At 50.6% G+C, this 18,219-nt stretch overlaps 2 protein-coding genes across 6 annotated transcripts; one reads left to right on the top strand and one right to left on the bottom strand.

Moving 5' to 3' along the window:
• Positions 1-103: 103 nt before the first annotated feature.
• LOC108140553 (protein mini spindles) lies at positions 104-10,113 on the top strand. 5 transcript variants are annotated; one of them, XM_017263411.2, is made up of 16 exons: positions 106-471; positions 1,379-2,159; positions 2,216-2,286; positions 2,348-2,667; positions 2,729-5,265; positions 5,325-5,562; positions 5,621-6,138; positions 6,650-6,745; positions 6,934-7,347; positions 7,414-7,603; positions 7,666-7,919; positions 7,979-8,309; positions 8,374-8,547; positions 8,612-8,750; positions 8,870-9,075; positions 9,130-10,113. In XM_017263411.2, exons 2-16 carry the CDS (start codon positions 1,471-1,473, stop codon positions 9,208-9,210), a joined length of 6,258 nt encoding a protein of 2,085 aa, XP_017118900.1. In that variant the 5' UTR covers positions 106-471; positions 1,379-1,470; the 3' UTR covers positions 9,211-10,113. The 5 variants fall into 5 exon arrangements, with proteins under 5 accessions (XP_041565592.1, XP_017118900.1, XP_017118899.1 ...); XM_017263410.2 differs by having other exon boundaries at positions 8,846-9,075; XM_017263413.2 differs by lacking the exon at positions 6,650-6,745.
• LOC108140555 (NACHT and WD repeat domain-containing protein 2) lies at positions 10,112-17,491 on the bottom strand. The gene is made up of 12 exons (XM_017263414.2): positions 17,335-17,491; positions 16,835-17,244; positions 16,365-16,509; positions 16,072-16,297; positions 15,557-15,998; positions 15,242-15,442; positions 13,599-14,447; positions 13,144-13,536; positions 12,770-13,083; positions 12,617-12,720; positions 11,056-12,180; positions 10,112-11,002 (listed from the first exon to the last, which is right to left on the bottom strand). The coding sequence occupies exons 1-12, from the start codon at positions 17,435-17,437 to the stop codon at positions 10,119-10,121; spliced, it is 5,196 nt and encodes a 1,731-aa protein (XP_017118903.1). The 5' UTR covers positions 17,438-17,491; the 3' UTR covers positions 10,112-10,118.
• Between the last annotated feature and the right edge of the window lie 728 nt (positions 17,492-18,219).

The following is an 18,219-nucleotide window of genomic DNA, read 5'->3' as shown; positions in this document are numbered from 1 at the left end:
AAATGTTAGCCGCCCCTCCTCAAGGTAAAGTTCTTTTCTCAAAGTGTGAAAATATTTGCCAGTGGCATACGGCTATTTTATTTCCATAATTCCAAGTATTATATCGATTATTTCTGGCGGTCACACTGGCGCGCGACGACGCTGCTGAAGAACTGCAAAATTATTATTTATTTACCTCACGCGAAACCGAGTGAATTCCGCTGCACAAAAGTGCCTCGATGTGGTTAAAACGTAGTTAAGTTATTATTTATTGTTGCTGCACAGCTGGCAGCCGTACAAAAGCTCGTCGGTGAATTCATTTCGAATTAGTGTGCGTGCCTAAGTGCGAAAGTGTTGGTGTGTCGCCTGCGAAAAATCGAAGTTATTGCATTGCGCAGCCCTTTTAAACCGCTACCACTGGCCAGCTGTCCGCCCCCATAGCCCTTGCCACGCCCCCCGCTGCTCGGCGGTACTTGGATCTTAATTCTGATGGTGAGTGTTCCGGAATGCACTTAAGTGCATCGCGATTTCGATCCAGGGCGTCGCTTTTTGTTTGTCGCTAAAATAGGAGGAATTTGGTGTATTTGGGGCTCTCAATAGCAGCCCCTGGAAATTGAAAGTCAGAGCAACATTTAGCAATTGGCTGGAACGGTAAACGACGGCATTTTCCAGACGCATAAAGCCGCAGGAGAAACATTTGTTCTTGCCCGCGATCCGTTAATTCGAACGAGAGAGCGTCGGTGTGCGTGAGAGCTTAAAAGTACGCTTAAGAGAGAGAGAGAGAGCGGGAGCGGTTAACAAAGCGTCGCATATCCGACTAATGGAATGCTCTCCTGAAACTGGAGAACAGTTAATCAGTCCATATACAGATCTTGAGAAATATGTCAAGGGGGTATGAATAATTTAATTATTTTAATGATATTTTTGTTTTGTTGATATTATGTGTAGGGACCCGAAAGATACCAGACTGAGTCAGTCACTGGCTTGCGTGTGCGTATATGTCGCCTTTTGGGACGGAGGGGGAAGGCTGCCCCTGCCCCTGATATATTGTCTAAATAAGGCGCGCTATTCTGTGATATGATATCACCCATCCTGGTGACAAGCCCACCAACCTTTTCCGAAAACCCAAATTCGCACGCTCCTATTTCTATTTCTACTTGCCAAATAACTGCAGTTGGACGGGCGGCAATCTAAATATGGCCGACCCATTTACTCTTTGCTGCCTCTCGAGCGAAACGGACGGATGATTCCTTGGCCTCCGGCATTTCATCGACCATTAAGCTCAATTTTGAAACATTAGCTTGACAACCAGAATAGTTCTGCTTCATTGAGAATTGGTTGATTTTTAGAAAAAAATTCGGTTTGATTTGATTTTATATAATATTTTTTCTTCTCTAAGAATGTTGGTTGAGACAACTGCTTGCGACACAGACCACTGAGGAGAATCTACTGCTCAGACCAAATTGGGTTGAGTTCTGAGCACCACACACAATGGCCGAGGACACCGAGTACAAGAAGCTGCCGGTGGAGGAGCGATGTGTGCACAAACTGTGGAAAGCCCGCGTCGACGGCTATGAGGAGGCCGCTAAGATCTTCCGCGAGCTAGACGACGAGAAGTCGCCGGAGTGGTCCAAGTTTGCGGGCCTCATCAAGAAGATGGTGGTGGACTCCAATGCACTGGCCCAGGAGAAGGGCCTGGAGGCGGCCCTCATCTTTGTGGAGAACAGCGGCCTTGCCGGACGTACTGTAGGCGATGTGATGACCGGCATTGTCCAGAAGTGCATTGCCGCGCCCAAGACAAAGACCAAGGAGCTCTCCGTCCAGGTGGCACTCATGTACGTAGAGATCGAGAAGCAAGATGCCGTCGTCGAGGAGCTGATCAAGGGCATGGAGGCCAAGAACCCCAAGATTGTGTCCGCCTGTGTGGCGGCCACTACGCTGGCTCTTCGGGAGTTCGGACACAAAGTGGTCGGCGTAAAGCCGCTGATTAAGAAGCTGGCCCCGCTGATGTCTGACAGAGATAAAGCGGTCCGAGATGAGGGCAAACAGCTGGCAGTGGAGATCTTCCGCTGGATCGGAGCCGCCATGAAGGCACAGATCTCCACGTTGCCCCAGGTAACGCTCAAAGAACTGGAGGATGAGTTTGACAAGCTCAAAGGCGAACGCGTTGAGCCCTCCAGGTCAGTTTTTACCCAACTTTTGATTGGTTTCCTTATTGAAGTTTTTTTCCGTCTAGGTATCTTAAATCACAGCAAGAAAAGCAGGCAAAAATCGCAGACGCAGCCGCCATCGAAGATGCCTATAATGGTAAGGACTTCATTCCGGTTAATCAATGTAATACTGATTTGGCTCTACTAACATGATATAGAAGAGGATGGTGAGGCTGGCGTCGAAGAAATCGACCCCATGGATCTTATTGATCCCGTAGACATACTCTCCAAGATGCCCAAAGACTTTTATGACAAGCTGGAGGAGAAGAAGTGGACGCTGCGCAAGGAATCGCTGGAAGTGCTGGAGAAGCTGCTTACTGACCATCCAAAGCTTGAGAACGGGGAGTACGGAACAGTAGTGAGCGCCCTGAAAAAAGTGATAACCAAGGATTCCAACGTAGTCCTTGTGGCCATGGCCGGAAAATGCCTGGCTTTATTGGCAAAAGGATTGGCAAAGCGATTCTCTAACTACGCATCGGTAAGTGATGACTCATACTATCCTTTAAACAAAGCCTAACAAATACTTTCTTTTATTCCAGGCTTGTGTCCCATCCCTTTTGGAGAAATTTAAGGAGAAGAAACCTAATGTTGTGACAGCCCTGCGAGAGGCAATCGATGCCATCTACGCATCCACTTCACTGGAGGCCCAGCAAGAGTCGATTGTGGAGTCGCTGGCCAACAAGAACCCAAGTGTTAAATCCGAGACGGCCTTGTTCTTGGCCCGTGCCCTGACCCGCACCCAGCCGACCGCTCTAAACAAGAAGCTGCTCAAGCTTCTGACCACCAGTCTGGTAAAAACGCTTAACGAGCCGGATCCCACAGTCCGCGACAGCAGCGCCGAAGCCCTGGGCACTCTCATGAAACTGATGGGTGATAAGGCGGTGACTCCACTGCTAGCCGACGTCGATCCCCTCAAGATGGTCAAGATAAAGGAGTGCCACGACAAGGCAGAGATAAAGATAAAGGTTGCAGGTCCGAAGAAGGAGGCGCGACCTGCATCAGCACCGGCTGCGAAAGCATCTGCTCCTGCCAAGACCACGGCGGGCAGTGTGGACCCCAAGCCAGTGTCCCGACCGGCCACTACGGGGGCTCGCAAGGTCCTGAAGAAGCCCACGGCAGGCTCAGGGAGTGGAGCTGCATCTGCCCCACCTGCGAGTTCTAAGGCGACTGGAAAAGCCCTAGCCACGGAACGGGAATTAACGCCCGAAGATTTGCAGGAAAAGGCCGATGAAATTCTGCCAGCCGACATACTTAACGGATTGGTGGATTCCAACTGGAAGAATCGGCTGGCGGCTGTGGAGCAGCTCCTAGGCGAAATCACCGGCTTCGATGCAAAACAGGCGGGCATCTCACAGATCCTGATCCGCACAATCAGCGGCCGCAAGCCCGGCCTTAAGGAAATGAACTTCCAGGTACTCAAGTTTAAGCTGGACATAATCCGCAGCGTGGCCGAGAACTATCCGCTGACCACGACAACCGTGGATCTGGTGGTCAACGAAATAACCGAAAAGTTGGCTGATGCCAAGAATGGAGCAGCTGCCGCTGATGTTCTGTCCGCTTTTGCTGAAGCCACTAAACTGGAATACATCGTTGGCAAAGTGCTGAGCTTTGCCTTCGACCAAAAGTCACCGAAAGTGCAATCGGAGGCCTTCAATTGGGTGGGCAAATCCATCACAGAGTTCGGCTTCCAACTGCAGCCAAAGACTTTAATCGAGGATGTACGTAAGGGAGTGCAGAGCACCAATCCAACAGTTCGTGCTGCTGCCATCCAACTCGTGGGCACCATGTCCATGTATATGGGCAATGCTCTGATGATGTTCTTCGACAGCGAAAAGCCCGCCCTGAAGTCCCAGATCCAGGTGGAGTTTGACAAAAATGTGGGTGAAAAACCGCCAAAGCCTGTGAGAGGAGTCCAACGTAGCAGCGGCGGAGCAACCAGTAGTTCCCCAGACAATGAGGACGACGACGGTGGAGCAGCCGGAGAGGAGGAGCCAATAAACATGGCTGATCTTCTACCCCGCGTTGACATTGCGCCGCAGATTACGGAGGCCCTGCTCAAGGAGATGTCGGACAAGGATTGGAAAACCCGCAACGAGGGGCTGACTAAGCTGCAGGCTATAATATCGGAGGCGCGGCTGATCAAGCCCAGCATCGGAGACTTAGCTCCTGCTCTGGCCCACCGCCTGGTCGACTCCAATGCCAAGATTGCCCAGACGACACTGGCCATTTGCGAGCAGCTTGCCACGGCCATGGGCGCTGGTTGTCGCAACCATGTGCGTACCCTGTTCCCTGGATTCTTACACGCCCTGGGGGACAACAAGAGTTTCGTGCGGGCCGCCGCCCTCAACTGCATCAATAGTTTTGGCGAGAAGGGTGGCTACAAGGAGTTCTTCGAGAGCGAAATGATTGCGGATGCCCTCAAGGGCGGATCCCCAGCCCTGAAGACCGAACTGTGGGCTTGGCTGGCGGACAAGCTGCCAGGCCTCCCTCCCAAGTCGGTGTCGAAGGAGGATCTGCATTCAATGGTGCCGCACCTTTACGCCCACATCTGCGACCGAAATGCCGAAGTGCGCAAAAACGCCAACGAGGCGGTGCTGGGAATCATGATCCACCTCGGATTTGATGCTTTAAATCGCGCCCTGGACAAGCAGAAGCCGGCCTCTAAGAAGGATATATATGCGGCCTTAGAGAAGGCTCGCCCCAATCTCCCGGTAAAACCGCTGCCCAAGGGCAAGCAGCAGGCTCCGATACCGGAAGAGCCGAAGGCAAAGACAGTGCGTGGCGGCGGTGCTGGCGGGGCAGCTGGTGTCCAGAAGAGTGCTTCCGCCAGGGCTGCCGGAGGGCAGGACAAATTGCCGGCACCTGCGCGCAAGAAGGACGAGGATATCGACCTTTCGCCGCTCCTGACTGCTAACAACTCCAAGAACCAGCGACTGCTGGACGAGCAGAAAATGAAGGTGCTCAAATGGACCTTCGTAACACCACGCGAGGAATTTACCGATCTGCTGCGCGACCAGATGATGACGGCCAATGTAAACAAGGCGCTGCTAGCCAACATGTTCCACGACGATTTTCGGTGAGTCCTACGGCTATCCCTGCTGAACTCCAAAGATAAACCCTTGAATTCCCTTCCAGCTATCACTTGAAAGTCATCGAGCAGTTAAGCGAAGATCTGGCTGGCAACAGCAAGGCACTGGTGTGCAATCTGGACCTGATCCTCAAATGGCTGACGCTGCGCTTCTACGATACGAACCCTTCTGTGCTGATTAAGGGTCTCGAATATCTGGTGCAGGTCTTCCAGATGCTCATTGACCAGGAATACATTCTAGCCGAAAACGAGGGCAGCTGCTTTGTGCCCCACCTGCTTTTGAAGGTCAGACTGTTTATACGGGAAATAGAGAAAGTTACTTAACTGCTTTGTGCTTTTGCAGATCGGAGATCCCAAGGATGCAGTCCGAAATGGCGTACGTCGCGTCCTGCGGCAAGTTATCTTGGTTTTTCCCTACGTCAAGGTGTTTGCATATGTGATGGAGGGTCTTAAGTCGAAAAACGCCCGTCAGCGAACCGAGTGCCTGGACGAACTATCCTTCCTGATTGAAACCTACGGCATGAGCATCGCCCCCCAGGCGGCAGTCCGGGAGATTGCGCGCCAGATCTCCGACCGAGATAATTCTGTGCGCAATGCAGCTCTCAACTGCATCGTGCAGGTGTTCTTCTTGTCCGGCGAGAAGACTTACAAGATGATTGGTCATCTCAACGAGAAGGATCTGTCCATGCTCGACGAGCGCATCAAGCGGGCCAAGAAGACGAAGAAGCCAACGCCTCCGGCATCTGTCGATATGCCCGCCAGCGGCAGGCCCACCACAACTCAGCGACAAGACAGCATCGATATCGAAGATGCAGAGGTGGGCAACGGTTGCGACGAGCTGCCGCCACCCGACGAGGAGGGGTAAGTGTGCGGGGCTGACTTATAAAACCAATTTCCCCCGACCCTAGATACTGGCCAATTATCTACTTAGTTTGTTGGGTGCCCTAAGCAGCCGAGGGTTGGAAACTGCTGCCAGCATTGTGAACAAGGCCCGAGAAAACCTCTAAATCCAAACCATGTCGTCCAAAACAACGAAATTCCAAAACAAGAAGCATTTATAACTTGCGTTTATGTGTTTATTTTGTAAATTATTTGTGAGTGTTAATAGAACAAATCAAGGCTTTTACATTATCATGGCTTTGGTTTAATACAAATAAATCAATCAATTTAAAATCTTGAATTGCCATGACAAATACTTAAATGGCACATTTAGATGGACAACAAACCATTTGCGTGCCCTCGTACAAGTTTCTTACTGCATTTTAGAGTGGTTTCCAACCTCGGACATATCAGTAGATGTAACCTTTTAATTTCGTTGATTTCGGTTGGTTTTCTGTTGATTTTCGTTTATATTTTTATTTTATTGACTCAGTTTGCAGCGGCAGTTAAATGCGCGTGGGCAGAGCAACCTGACGGAGCGGAGTGCCACCAATGTGGTTGCCTACTTGAACTCTCTGACTCGACAGGCGTAAAGTGGCTTTCCTTATACTTAGTGTGTCGTTTGTTCATTTGTTTTTGTGTTGCTTGCTGGTGTGATTGTGTATGAAGTCGCCTTCGCCTTTGTTGTTCTCATTTTTGTCATTGCTTTTCGTGTACCAAGCTCAATTAGGTTTCCACAATTGCTCTAACGCTTTTGTTCCCTCCCACATTCCACAGAACCTTTGACCAGGCGCCATCGTCGCAGCTGCTTCTACTTCAGCAGCAACTGCAACAGCTGCAGCAGCAGGCCCAGCAACAGAAGCCAAGCGGTCCCTTCGGCCTAGATTCTCAGGTAATAAGCGACATCGAGAAAGACTGGGTCCGCGTGGACCAAATGGAACAGAAGCCACTGCTGAACGTGGACATCTCGTCGCTGGACGAACCCATTAGGGTGAGGCCGACTCGCGCCGGTGTTCACTATCCACAGGAGAAGTTCGATCGCCTGATTTCGCGGCAGCACTACATGCAGCAGACCCTGACCACGTCTCCGTCGTCCACCGGCGGCATGACAAGTGGCATCTCGCCCTACCGCAGTCCCATGCGTCTGCAGCACCAACAGGTGCCCCAGCAACTGGAGAATAACATACCAAAGTAGGTGTTCCATTCGCCTGACTCATTGACCCGATTCATTACTTCTATTTTCCATACCTCCCTCAGCTTGGCTGATGTTCTGCCCAAGCACGATCCGCACCTGATCAAGGTGATTAAGGGGGTTAGCAGCACGGACACGCTGAAGGCTCGCGCCTCTATCAACGAGCTGGGCGCCATCATCGAGGCTCCCGAGAAGCAGGCCGTGATGCGTGACTACGAGGAAATATTCATCCAGAATGTGCTGGCACAGTTCAAGGTACACAACATAGGTTGTGTATGCAGGTCTTTAAATAATTACCTTTCGATTTTGGCTTGCAGAATCTCTCACAGATACCATCGGCTCAATCCGTGGTCGTGTACCAGCCACTGCTATCCATTCTGTATACATTTTTCCATGCCAACATTCTGGGCAAAACGCTGAGCGTGGCCTGCATTAAGAACCTTATGTCGGCGCTGCTAAACCTGATGGCCGATCCCAAGTTGGCAGTGGGCGATGACAGTCAGTATAATAAGGTTATAAATGGCATTTGCCTCAAAGTTTTGGATAAGGTCGATTTTACAAATTTAAACTGGTAAGTTTAAATGAACAGTGTTAAGTCGCATCGTTTATGGTACTCAAAAACCATTCCAGTGCTTTGATACGTCTGCTGCGCGAGACTTGTCCTGAGGCCAAGCTACCCAAGTTCACAGATCTGCTGATGAAGTGCATCTGGCGAAACGTTAAGATGTTGCCAGAGCGCAGCAACGAGCTGAACTACGACGCCGTCATTTTGGAGGTGCACGAGTTCATGCTGGCCTTGCCCAGTACCTGGTGGCAGAATCGACCGTCGGACACTCCGATGCGAACGATCAAGACCATTCTGCACAACATGGCAAAGGTTAAGGGTAACGCCATTCTGCAGCATCTCAACCAGATTCCCACACACTCGGAGCTACACACGTATTTAATACGCATCCTCAAGGTGGGTTTTTTAGATAATTTTATAAAAGATTTATGATCATTATAAAGCCTTAATGCCTTTGTAGAATTTCCAGAAGGATGGCTCTGCAGCAGGAATTGGAGCATCGCCCCAGAAAGCCAAGGAGATTGCCGCCAAGCGTATTTCGCACCAAACTCATGACACAGTATCGCAGATCTTTAAGCTTATCTCGGATAGGGATACCAAGCAGCAAGGTCTGCAAAAGCTTTACGACTTTAAGGTGTGTGTGTTTAAAGATATTCTTGTTGATGTTTATGCTAAGGCATTGTTCCACAACATTGCAGCAACAAAACCCAGATATCGATCTGAGCACCTTCCTCCAGGGCTCAAGTGCCACTTTCCACAAGTACATCGAGGAGGGTCTGGCCGAGATCGAGCGCAACCAGAACGCCGGCTCTGCACAGGCGCCGGACAATCGCACGGGTAAGGGCTGCGCACGGAACGTTTAACACTCGATTTCATTTACTAATCACATGCACATGCATTTATAAATGCGTCTTAAATCCGACGAACTGCAGCCGCTACTCGTTCTTATCTCACAGATGTCAACAACCAGAACAGCGGGCATGATGCCGATTTCTGGATGGACCGCCTGCAGTATCACTTGTCCGGCGGAGGAGTGGCCGGCAAACTGGCCTCCGCCCGTTCAGCGGACGATGGATCTCACATGCTGGACAACAAGGTGGTGGACGAGAATCTCTGCCTGAACGGCATGAACTCACAGAAGGCGTCGCTCATCAAGCGAGATGTGAGTGCAAACAGTGCGGAAATAGTTGGCAAATAACAAATGTACTTGTTTCAGAAGCGGGACATGTCGCCCAATCGCTTGCAGCATCTCCAGGCAAAGCTGGCCCAGATCAAGAAGGAGAATCATGCCCAATAAGCTGTGCGCTTCCCGTAGCTGGAAATCCTTAGCTATAAACGGCGGCAGCTAACCAATTCTGCAGAATCAGAGACACACTGAAAACACACTGATCGAGCCAGGCCTCGTTAACTACATGAATCATTTTTTATTTAACATAGTTATATGCTTACAAGTCGGCACATATATATATCCACGGTAATAATGTGTGGTAACAGGAGCAGCAGTGGGTGTCAAAAGCAGGTTAACAACAGTAACAATAATTAACAGATAACACTATTACTATGTCTCCTTCAACTATGTATTGTACTTGTACTAATAACAATTGATCGGTCTATGTATTAGCACTGAGTTGTGTTTCGTATGCGATTCATTTCGATTTGATTTGATTCGATTGGCTAAGTTGAGATGGAAGTGTGGCGATTGTGACCGAGAAAAACGGGTTCCAGTAGACAGCTTGTTAGTTTATGTATGCCAACGCTATTTTGTTTAAATTATCAGTGAAAGCAGTAGCGTGTTAAAGGTTTGTGTACACTTGAAAGGTCATTGTCATTGTTTTGCATCACGCGCCCACTAGAATCGATTCTTGTTATTTTGTCTGGTTATGTTTTCAACACTCTCAACACGCCTCAAATTGTTTCAAGCCAAGCGTTGGGCTCAGTGCGCGCTAAAAAACTCCTAATTTATACTCGTATTAGCTAACCGTAGTTATTTACCAAATAGTTACAGTTACCCCCTAACCATTGCTTAGTTTAAGACTCATTCAGTTTTACCCGCACACAACACACACTCACACTGATTTCGATGCCGTAAGCACGCAGTACACGCAGGATAACACACACACGAACACACAGTAGACACGCAGCGTATTTTTGTAACATGAACTATATGCGAAAATAAATGTTATATTTATAAATCGGCTAACCAAGCTAGTCGGCCACTGGCATCACAACGTCCTCGGTGATTTCCGTCAGCAGCTCCTCCTCGCCGTCCTCTCCCTTGCTGGTCTTCGCGTAGCGCGAGGAGATGGTGGCCACCCGGATGGCCGCCTTGAAGCCCACCCGCGCCTTCATCTTGGCCAGCTTGGCCTTCCAGTTCTCGTCGCGGGAGGGCAAGTCGTTGAGGAACTCGTTCATTTCCTCCTTCTTGGGATCCACGATGGCCAGCACGGACATGCAGCCGTCCACGGTGCCCAGGACGATGGCGCGTCCGTCCTTGCTGCTCTTGATCGCCGTGAGCTCCGCCTGCAGACGGTAGTTGGCTATCATCTCGGTGTCCCCGGTGCGGAACACGCGTATGGTTTTGCGACCGCTGTGGTAGTAGGCCACATACTCGTCGTTCTCCGTGAAGATGCAGATCACCGAGAAGACGCCCTCGGCCACCTTGGGTATGAAGGTCTTCACCGTGGTGCCCTTGCGCAGCTCCAGCATCTCCAGTCCGCCGCGGGTGGGCGCATACAGGCCGCACTTGCCATCCCGTGTGATGCTGCCGCCCCACTTGGCGATGGAGCGGACGTGCTTCTTCGTCTTAATGTCCATCACACTGCCCTTCTCGCTGCTGATCACGGCCACCTGGTTGGCCTTGTGCGGCATCGGCACCAGCGAGATCACCTCCTTGATGGAGCAGCCCTTCAGCAGGATTTTGGACACGAAGGCCCCGTTCGTGGCGCTGTACACGCCCAGGCAATCCTTGTTGGACTTGTCCACGGTCACCACCACGATGTAGGCGTTGTCCGCCGTAATAACCGACTGCCGGAATGGCATGCCCGTGATCATCCGTATGGGAAAATCGAACCGGAACAAGATGGCGCCCTCTTTAAAGAAGAACTTAAGCAGGCAAGATGGGTGCAATCATAAACATACTAACCTGGCACCGATCGCATAGTGGTTATGGCCGTCAGCCGGTTGGCGTCATCCGCGGATCCGCCAGCAGCAGCCGCCAGAATGTCCCGCTGGTTGATGTTCGGCACGGAGACGGTGAGCACTTTGTACCCGTAGTCCATGAGCGTGATCTGCTGGATGCCGGGCTGGTCGTCCCGGAAAACAACCTGCTCGGACACTCGATTCCACACCAGGAACTTGCCCGTCTCGGAGGAGATGATGTAGCGGCCGTCCGGTGTGATCTCGGCATGGGTGACGATGGCGCCCAGGGGACTGTCGGCCAGTTTGGCCAGCAGGCGACCGGATCGCGTCTCCCAGACGCCCACACAGCTGCGGGTGACGGTCACCGCCATGTCCACCTCGGACAGACTGATGTCGTCGATTTGCAGCTCGTGGCGATCAATGACATGGACCTTCTCGAAGATGTTGTTGATGTTCCACACCTTCACGGATCGGTCGATGGACGAGGTGACCAGGTTGTTCCAGTTGCCGATGGTCAGCGGCTCCAGCTGGATGATGCGCCCGAAGTGGGCGTCCAGCACCTTTGCTAGCTGTCCAGAATCGAGACACCACACGTACAAATTCTTACGCACTCCGGCCACGGCGTAGTCCAATTTGGAGCTAACCATGATGGAGTTCGACTGCATGATCCGGGTCGTGATGTTGCGCACCCCGTGGGGAAGTGCCAGGTACAGTGCGCCCTCCCTTAAGCGGGATTCCGCATCCGAGTCCTTGTCCCGGCTGCCAAAGTCCCAGATCACAAACCCCTTGCCCGCAGTTCCCAACAGCATGCGATCGTTTTGGTCGAGGCGCAACTGCAGCAGCATCTCCTTGTCGTCGTTCTCGAATCGCGGCAGGTCCTCCACCAGAGTCCAGCGGATCTCTCCGGTGGCCTTGTCCTCGACGAAGTCGAACACGGAAACCCCGAAGTTCTCCTCGTTGGCACAGCCGTATGCCCTGGTCCTCTCCTTGTTCATGACCATGGCGCTGAACAGTCGCTGGGAGTTGGAGTGGTGACCACTACGACACGAGTCCAGCCTCAGGCGCATGTCGTTGATGGAGCCCGACCAGAAGACCACGTTGTAGTCCGCAGCGGTAAAGAACTCCATATCTGGAGAGACAAGGGTAAGTACCAAGTTAAATCATAAATATAAAACTTACGCATATGATCTCCCTAAATCAGGTGAACCCGATCTAGTAGTGTATATGCATCATAAATATTTGTTTGTGAAATAATTTCCAATTATTGTTTGGGAAAAACATTATTTGATGAGCATTTTTTATTTGTTTTTTATCCTTTGCCAAATAAAATTTTAAGTATACTTAAACAAAATATAGCATCGCTGTAACTTTGCTTCTTTCAAATAAATATTTTTTAAATAATTCTAAAACCCTTATACAATAGGTGTAACAACAAAAAAAAAATACATATACTTTTAGGAAATAATCACTCATGTGTCATTTAATTTTATAATAGTCTAATTTATCCCATTTCCATTTAATTTATATGTATATCATATATCCTAAGAGGTAGAAATCATACTTACTTAGGATCTCCCAATCTTCATTTTCGCCAGGTACATCGAAGGTATCTACCAAATTGCCGCGCATATCGAACTGAGCCCACCGAAGCTTGCAGGTGATGAACAAACTGAAACAAAGTAGAATTACCAACCCGCAAGATCCCAAAAAAAGCTTACTTTTGATTGAGCAGATAGAGGCCGCTGACTGGTCCGTGGGCCTCCTCGAAGGGACTGTTGATCACCACAAACTCGCTGGAGAGCATGTTTAAGAGGACCGTCTGGTTGTTGTTGGAGTAGGCGGCGGCCCACTTGTTGTCCGGACTCAGGACCAGTTGCTGCATAATGCCCTCGATGCCGGGATTCACGTCCCGCGTCAGATCCGACGTGGACAGGTCAAAGGTGATGAAGTGCGTGGATATGGAGACCATGTAGCGCATGTCGCTGGTCAGGCAGAAGGCAAACACCGCGAACTGGTGGCCCTCCAGGGAGTACTATTCGCATCAAACTGCGATTAAGATCAATTGTCCAACCAATTTGAGTATACCATCTACCTTTAGTGGTCCTCCTGGCGTGTGCAGGCAATGATTGACCGGAATGAGGGCGCAGTCCTTGGGGCCACTGCGATCGCAGGCCCGCAGCAGCATTTTGATGTTGGGATTGCCACCAATCTCGGGCAGAAGTCGTCCCACCAGCTGCGGCGCCAGCATATTGGGGTAGATGGCCAGGATGGCGCCACCCAGGCGCAGGGCATCCGAGACCAGCATCAGCTCCCGCTTGGCCTCCTTGTCGTCCGTGTTGCTGGAGGCATCTTCGAAATCCGCCAGCACCGCCTGCAGCGGACAGCTGGAGAGCTTGGCGTGCAGCCAGTCGTAGTTGAAGAGGACGTGCTCGAACAGATCCTTAAAGCGACGCGAGCGGACAAAGTGGAAGGGCAGCTCGCCAAACTGTTTGAGGGTTTGAGGATTATTTCAATCGAAGTATAAAGTATAAAATCCCCCCAACTCACCTTGCGCAGATTGTAGCGCTTGGACAGTCCGTCCTTGCTACTGAAAACCAACGGCTGGATGGGCACCTTTCGGTCCGCCGAGCCCTCCTTGTCCGCCAGTCCGAACCTGTGCCGCTGAATCTCGGTGAACTTGAACGGCTTGGGCACCCCGCCGCCCCAGATGCCCAGATAGTAGTCCGCAATCATGGAGTGAAAGTAAATGGCCATGTTCATGTTCTTGAAGTAGCGCTCCTTGGCGGTGTCCCGGAACTGCCGGTGATACCAGTTCATCACGTTGACCCCGTCCGCCTCGCGTTCGCTCAGATAGTTGGGCAGATCGTTGCGGATACGGGTCCAGAGGAGCGGCGGAATACGCCGCGTGGGCGGCAGATGGTACTGGTAGACGTCGTCCAGCACCTTGTCGTCCAGCGAAATGAGATCCTCCAGTTCGCTCTCCGATAGCCCCGACTTGGAGGCGGTTATGTAGGCCAGGGCGTGAAAGACGAGAATGCGGCCGTGTTGCTTCTCCACCCGCTCGAACAGCAGCATGATGGAGTCCATCACCGTGTTGGCCAGGTGCGTTTCCTGGGGACGCGTGTAGCTGCGCCAGCGACAAATCTCCGCGAAGACGAGCTTCACGAAAATCGGCAACGAGCACTTGCTAATCGCATTGGCCACCAGTCGCCACTGGTAGTTGTTGAGGTCCCGGCACGCCGTCTTCATCCACATCTTGATCACGTTCATGGCCAGATCCTCGCCCAGGGCGGTCACCTCAATGAAGTTCTCCTCCACGTCGATCATCTTGCACAGGACATGGTACTCGTGGGACACCGTCGGATTGGCCGGCTCGTTGGCGCACGAGATGATGATCTGCAAGCAATCGGAATGGGATCTATATCCAAGGACATTGGCCAGAGGATGGCTGTGGATGTGGATACCAAGCGAGGATCGCCTCATGCAGAACGGCTTCCTTGCGGTGTCGTTATGGGAGAGGTGCCTGCGATTGCTCTTTTGGTGTTTGAATGTCGAGTGATTTTGCTTAGCACGCACAGGTCAAGCAATTGGAAAAACTTACACAGTTTCCCTTCAGAGTTTGGGCATGCGGATTCATGCAGTGTATATACAGGGCGTATGAGTAATGATGATGAAATTGGACTGAAGCAGGGGGGATTGAGCTTGTTTTTGTGTGGGCAAGTAATCCTTAGAAAACAGAGAAATAGCTTATATTCGTCACAATAACTATTCTCAATTAGGAAAATAGTCAATGCAGAATTCTCTGTTAAATAAAACCTTAAAGTTAAAAGTCTGCGGAAGCTCAATTAAATTCCTTTAACCAATTTAAATGTAACCTATTTTAGAATTTATAAAATATATATGTATAGTATATTTTCAATTGTGGTCATCGTATTGTTATTTACAAGAGTATTTGTAAAGTGGGGAGTTCAATTTAAGTGCAAAAGTATCAACAATTTAGAAGAAATTAAAAGTAACATGCAGAAAGAGAGGGGGAAACACATTTGTATTTACAAAAATCGGTTAAATATCATGCACTTAGGAGTTAGAGAAAAGTATTTCGAGTTTCATGCACAAGAGGTAAAAGTAGGAAAGCGAGGAAGTGGACTTGGAGAGTGGAGTCCACAGCCTCATCGGGGTAGAGGGCTCACCTTACAGTGCGCAGGCAGACGCGTCGGTATCCAGGATACCTTGTTCGAGTCTTGGGTGCCCGTTAGCTGGTCGACTGAGTCGAGGTAGATGGTCAGCGGCTGGGCGGGGCTGGCGTAAGTTAGTAATTGCTTAAAGTGTGCTGTTAAGGGGACAAGATCATCGGGTATGTTCTCGAACGGTAGCATGTAGTTGTAAGAGATCTGAGGGGGGGAGGGGGACGTGTGTGTGTGTGTCATAAGAGGGTAAGAGGTTAGAAGCGATTAGGGTTAGTTTTGGGGGAGTCCCAATGGTGGCTGGATTTGGATGGACTTCACCTGCTGACAGATGGAAATCAGGGTGGCCGTCAAGGCACTGGAGTCCGGCGTTGTGCCCAGGAAGCGGATGACGTTGATGGGCCGCGCGTGGGCGAACCATTCGGTGGCCACGAGGGCCACGCTCTTCGAGAGCAGTGAGGTCTTGCCGCAGCCTCCGTCGCCGAAAAGGACAAGTGGCTTATCTGAATCCCCCAGCATGTAGCGCTTGATACGTTCGCAACTTTCCTCGCGCCCGTAGAATATCTTGACCGAATTGTTGCAAGCGTGCAGATGCTGAAGGATCTCAGTTACTATCTGCCCCTGTGCACTGGAGTCTTCTTTGCGCATCGCCCTATCCACCAGCTTCACCACGTTCTTATAGAAGTGCGAGATGAAATGATTCAGGTACTCCTCGTGCGTCTCAATGTCCAGTCCCTCCCGACCGATCCATTCCACGGTGTATCTGAAAAGTGCCAAGTGTCCGCCCCCCCATTAGCATCCTGTTCCGTCTCCTCGGCGCTCCCTTTCAGCCTTACTTCTGGGCGTTAACGGCCTCTATCTTGGCCGGCAGTCGGGTGTCCCTCAGGTCGCTTAGCAACTTGGCCGACTCCGTGTCCAGGCTGCGGTTGATGATGTCCACGAACAGCGAGGCCTTCTTCAGGTTCTGCAGATTTATGTTGTTGATGTACCTCACGTACGACAGGCAATGGTTCTTCGTGTTTTTCACATTCAAAATTCCGTTGATCACCTCCCGCTCCGTCACTAAACGCGAGTCAATGTTTGTTCAGCTACCACTACGATTGCTACTCCCTAAGCGCTACGAACTCACCCGACATGAAGTAGTTGTGCACATCCTCCTTGGACATCTTGTTGCTGGCCCCCAAGGAGGCGGCCGCCTTGCGCAGTAGCTTCTGCATCTTGTTGAGGGTGTCCCACCAGACCGCCTGATCCTCCGCCTGCAGCTTGGGCACGCGCTGGGAATAATGGTCTTTTAATAGTTTTGAAACGTAAATCAACCTTTTTTCTGACCTTAGTTTATTTTAAATCAAGTCTAAGGAAGTCAATTTATTCCCTTGAAGACTTCGTAATAAACTATGTTACACATTATTCTTACTGACTAGTGTACATGTATGTATTTTGGTAAAAGAAAAATTGTGAATTATTTAAAATGTGTCTTTTAAAATGGATAAATGGATACAAAATAAAACACAACACTCATCTTTAACACACATCGGGTAACACTTGATAGATTATTTTATTCATCTATCACTTTATCGAAACTTCCTCCAAAGAACTTACCTTGTTGTTGAAATTAATTAAAATAGAGGATATGGGCTGCAGCACCGAAATGGGTGGCACCGCATTGCTGTCCTTTTTGTACCACAGATCGAGGATGGCGCGGTCCACGCCCATCGAGGTCAGCTCCTCGCAGATTAGGGCCAGCTCGGAGGACACGATGTACGTGGGAATGGGCCGGTAGCCGTACTTCTGCCCCAGGAACACGATGAAGTTCGGTCCCATTGAGAGTCGCTGACAGTTCTTGATCTCGCGCATGCAAAGCTCCGTGGTCATGTGATCGTCGGTGGCCTCATCTCGCACACCCCAACGCATGTCCACCACCTGAAACTCCAGGCCGTGCTTCTCGCGGCAGTAGTCCTTGATCCGGGGATAGCACTTGGCCATCAGTGTGTTCCGCTCCATGGTGGTGTCTGCGAAAATCCGGATTACATAACAAGTTCTCACCATGCCGCAGGCCCAGCCACACATGGCCAAAAAAGCGTTTTGGTTTATTGACCCACCCGTGAACGTGGAGCTGGTGAAGATGCGCACGATTTTCGAGCTAACCGGCGGCAGGGACTCCAGGGAGCCAAGGAAAATCGAGTCTATGGTGCGGTCATCCATGTTGGTATAATCTTTAGCTACTCCAAGTGCCGCAAGTGCAGCGCTGCGATTCTGTTCCGCAGCCTTTGAAATCCAATATGTGTCTGCGCCAGAACGGAGACCCAGAAATTGGCGTAAAGTCGCTGCTGTTTGATCGATAATCCGGATACGTGGCGCATTTGACAGTCGCCTAGTTGACGGTTGTTTTTGAGTTCAACTCAACTGACGGACACGCGGCATTTTCCTCCTCCCCTCCCATCAAAACGGGGACGGGGGACCAAGTGGTGGTGTTTCCCCGGGCAGCACTTGTTGCTTCCGCCCAGATTGGAAAGCCATCGCCAGACGGTATATTGTGATTGTGATTGATGTCTGGGCCTCCGGCTTTGACATACAACAAGTGTTTTCAAGTGCTCGCGGCCTTCCCCCAAAGCGTTGGAGTCAACTTGCGTGCCTGGCTTTCATTCGTGACCGATTCGGGATTCCAGGCGTGGGACTCCGATTGCGATAGCTGCAACTTTCAAAGTCACCCGGGATGGCGACTGCCGAATGGTGCCACTTAATGGGTTTTGGGCTCCACTTTCGTGGGTAAGTGGGTGCCAGATTTCTAGCCCCTGTCTTACACATTTGACCTCGACCTACCAGCGTGCGTGATTACACAAATAAATCAATGCTCAAGAGTTGGCTTACTTCTTACCAGGAAGTTCAGCTTTAGGCCAAGTGCTTGTATGCCATTTTTAGGTGCTGACTTTTGATGGCTGCTTCTTGACTAAAAACTTGGGCCAAAGAAAACGGGCATTGAAGAT

This window comes from Drosophila elegans, unplaced genomic scaffold (genome assembly GCF_018152505.1).
Source record: "Drosophila elegans isolate 14027-0461.03 unplaced genomic scaffold, ASM1815250v1 contig_476, whole genome shotgun sequence".
Classification (NCBI taxonomy): domain Eukaryota; kingdom Metazoa; phylum Arthropoda; class Insecta; order Diptera; family Drosophilidae; genus Drosophila; species Drosophila elegans.
This window is presented reverse-complemented; position numbering and strand designations above follow the sequence as displayed.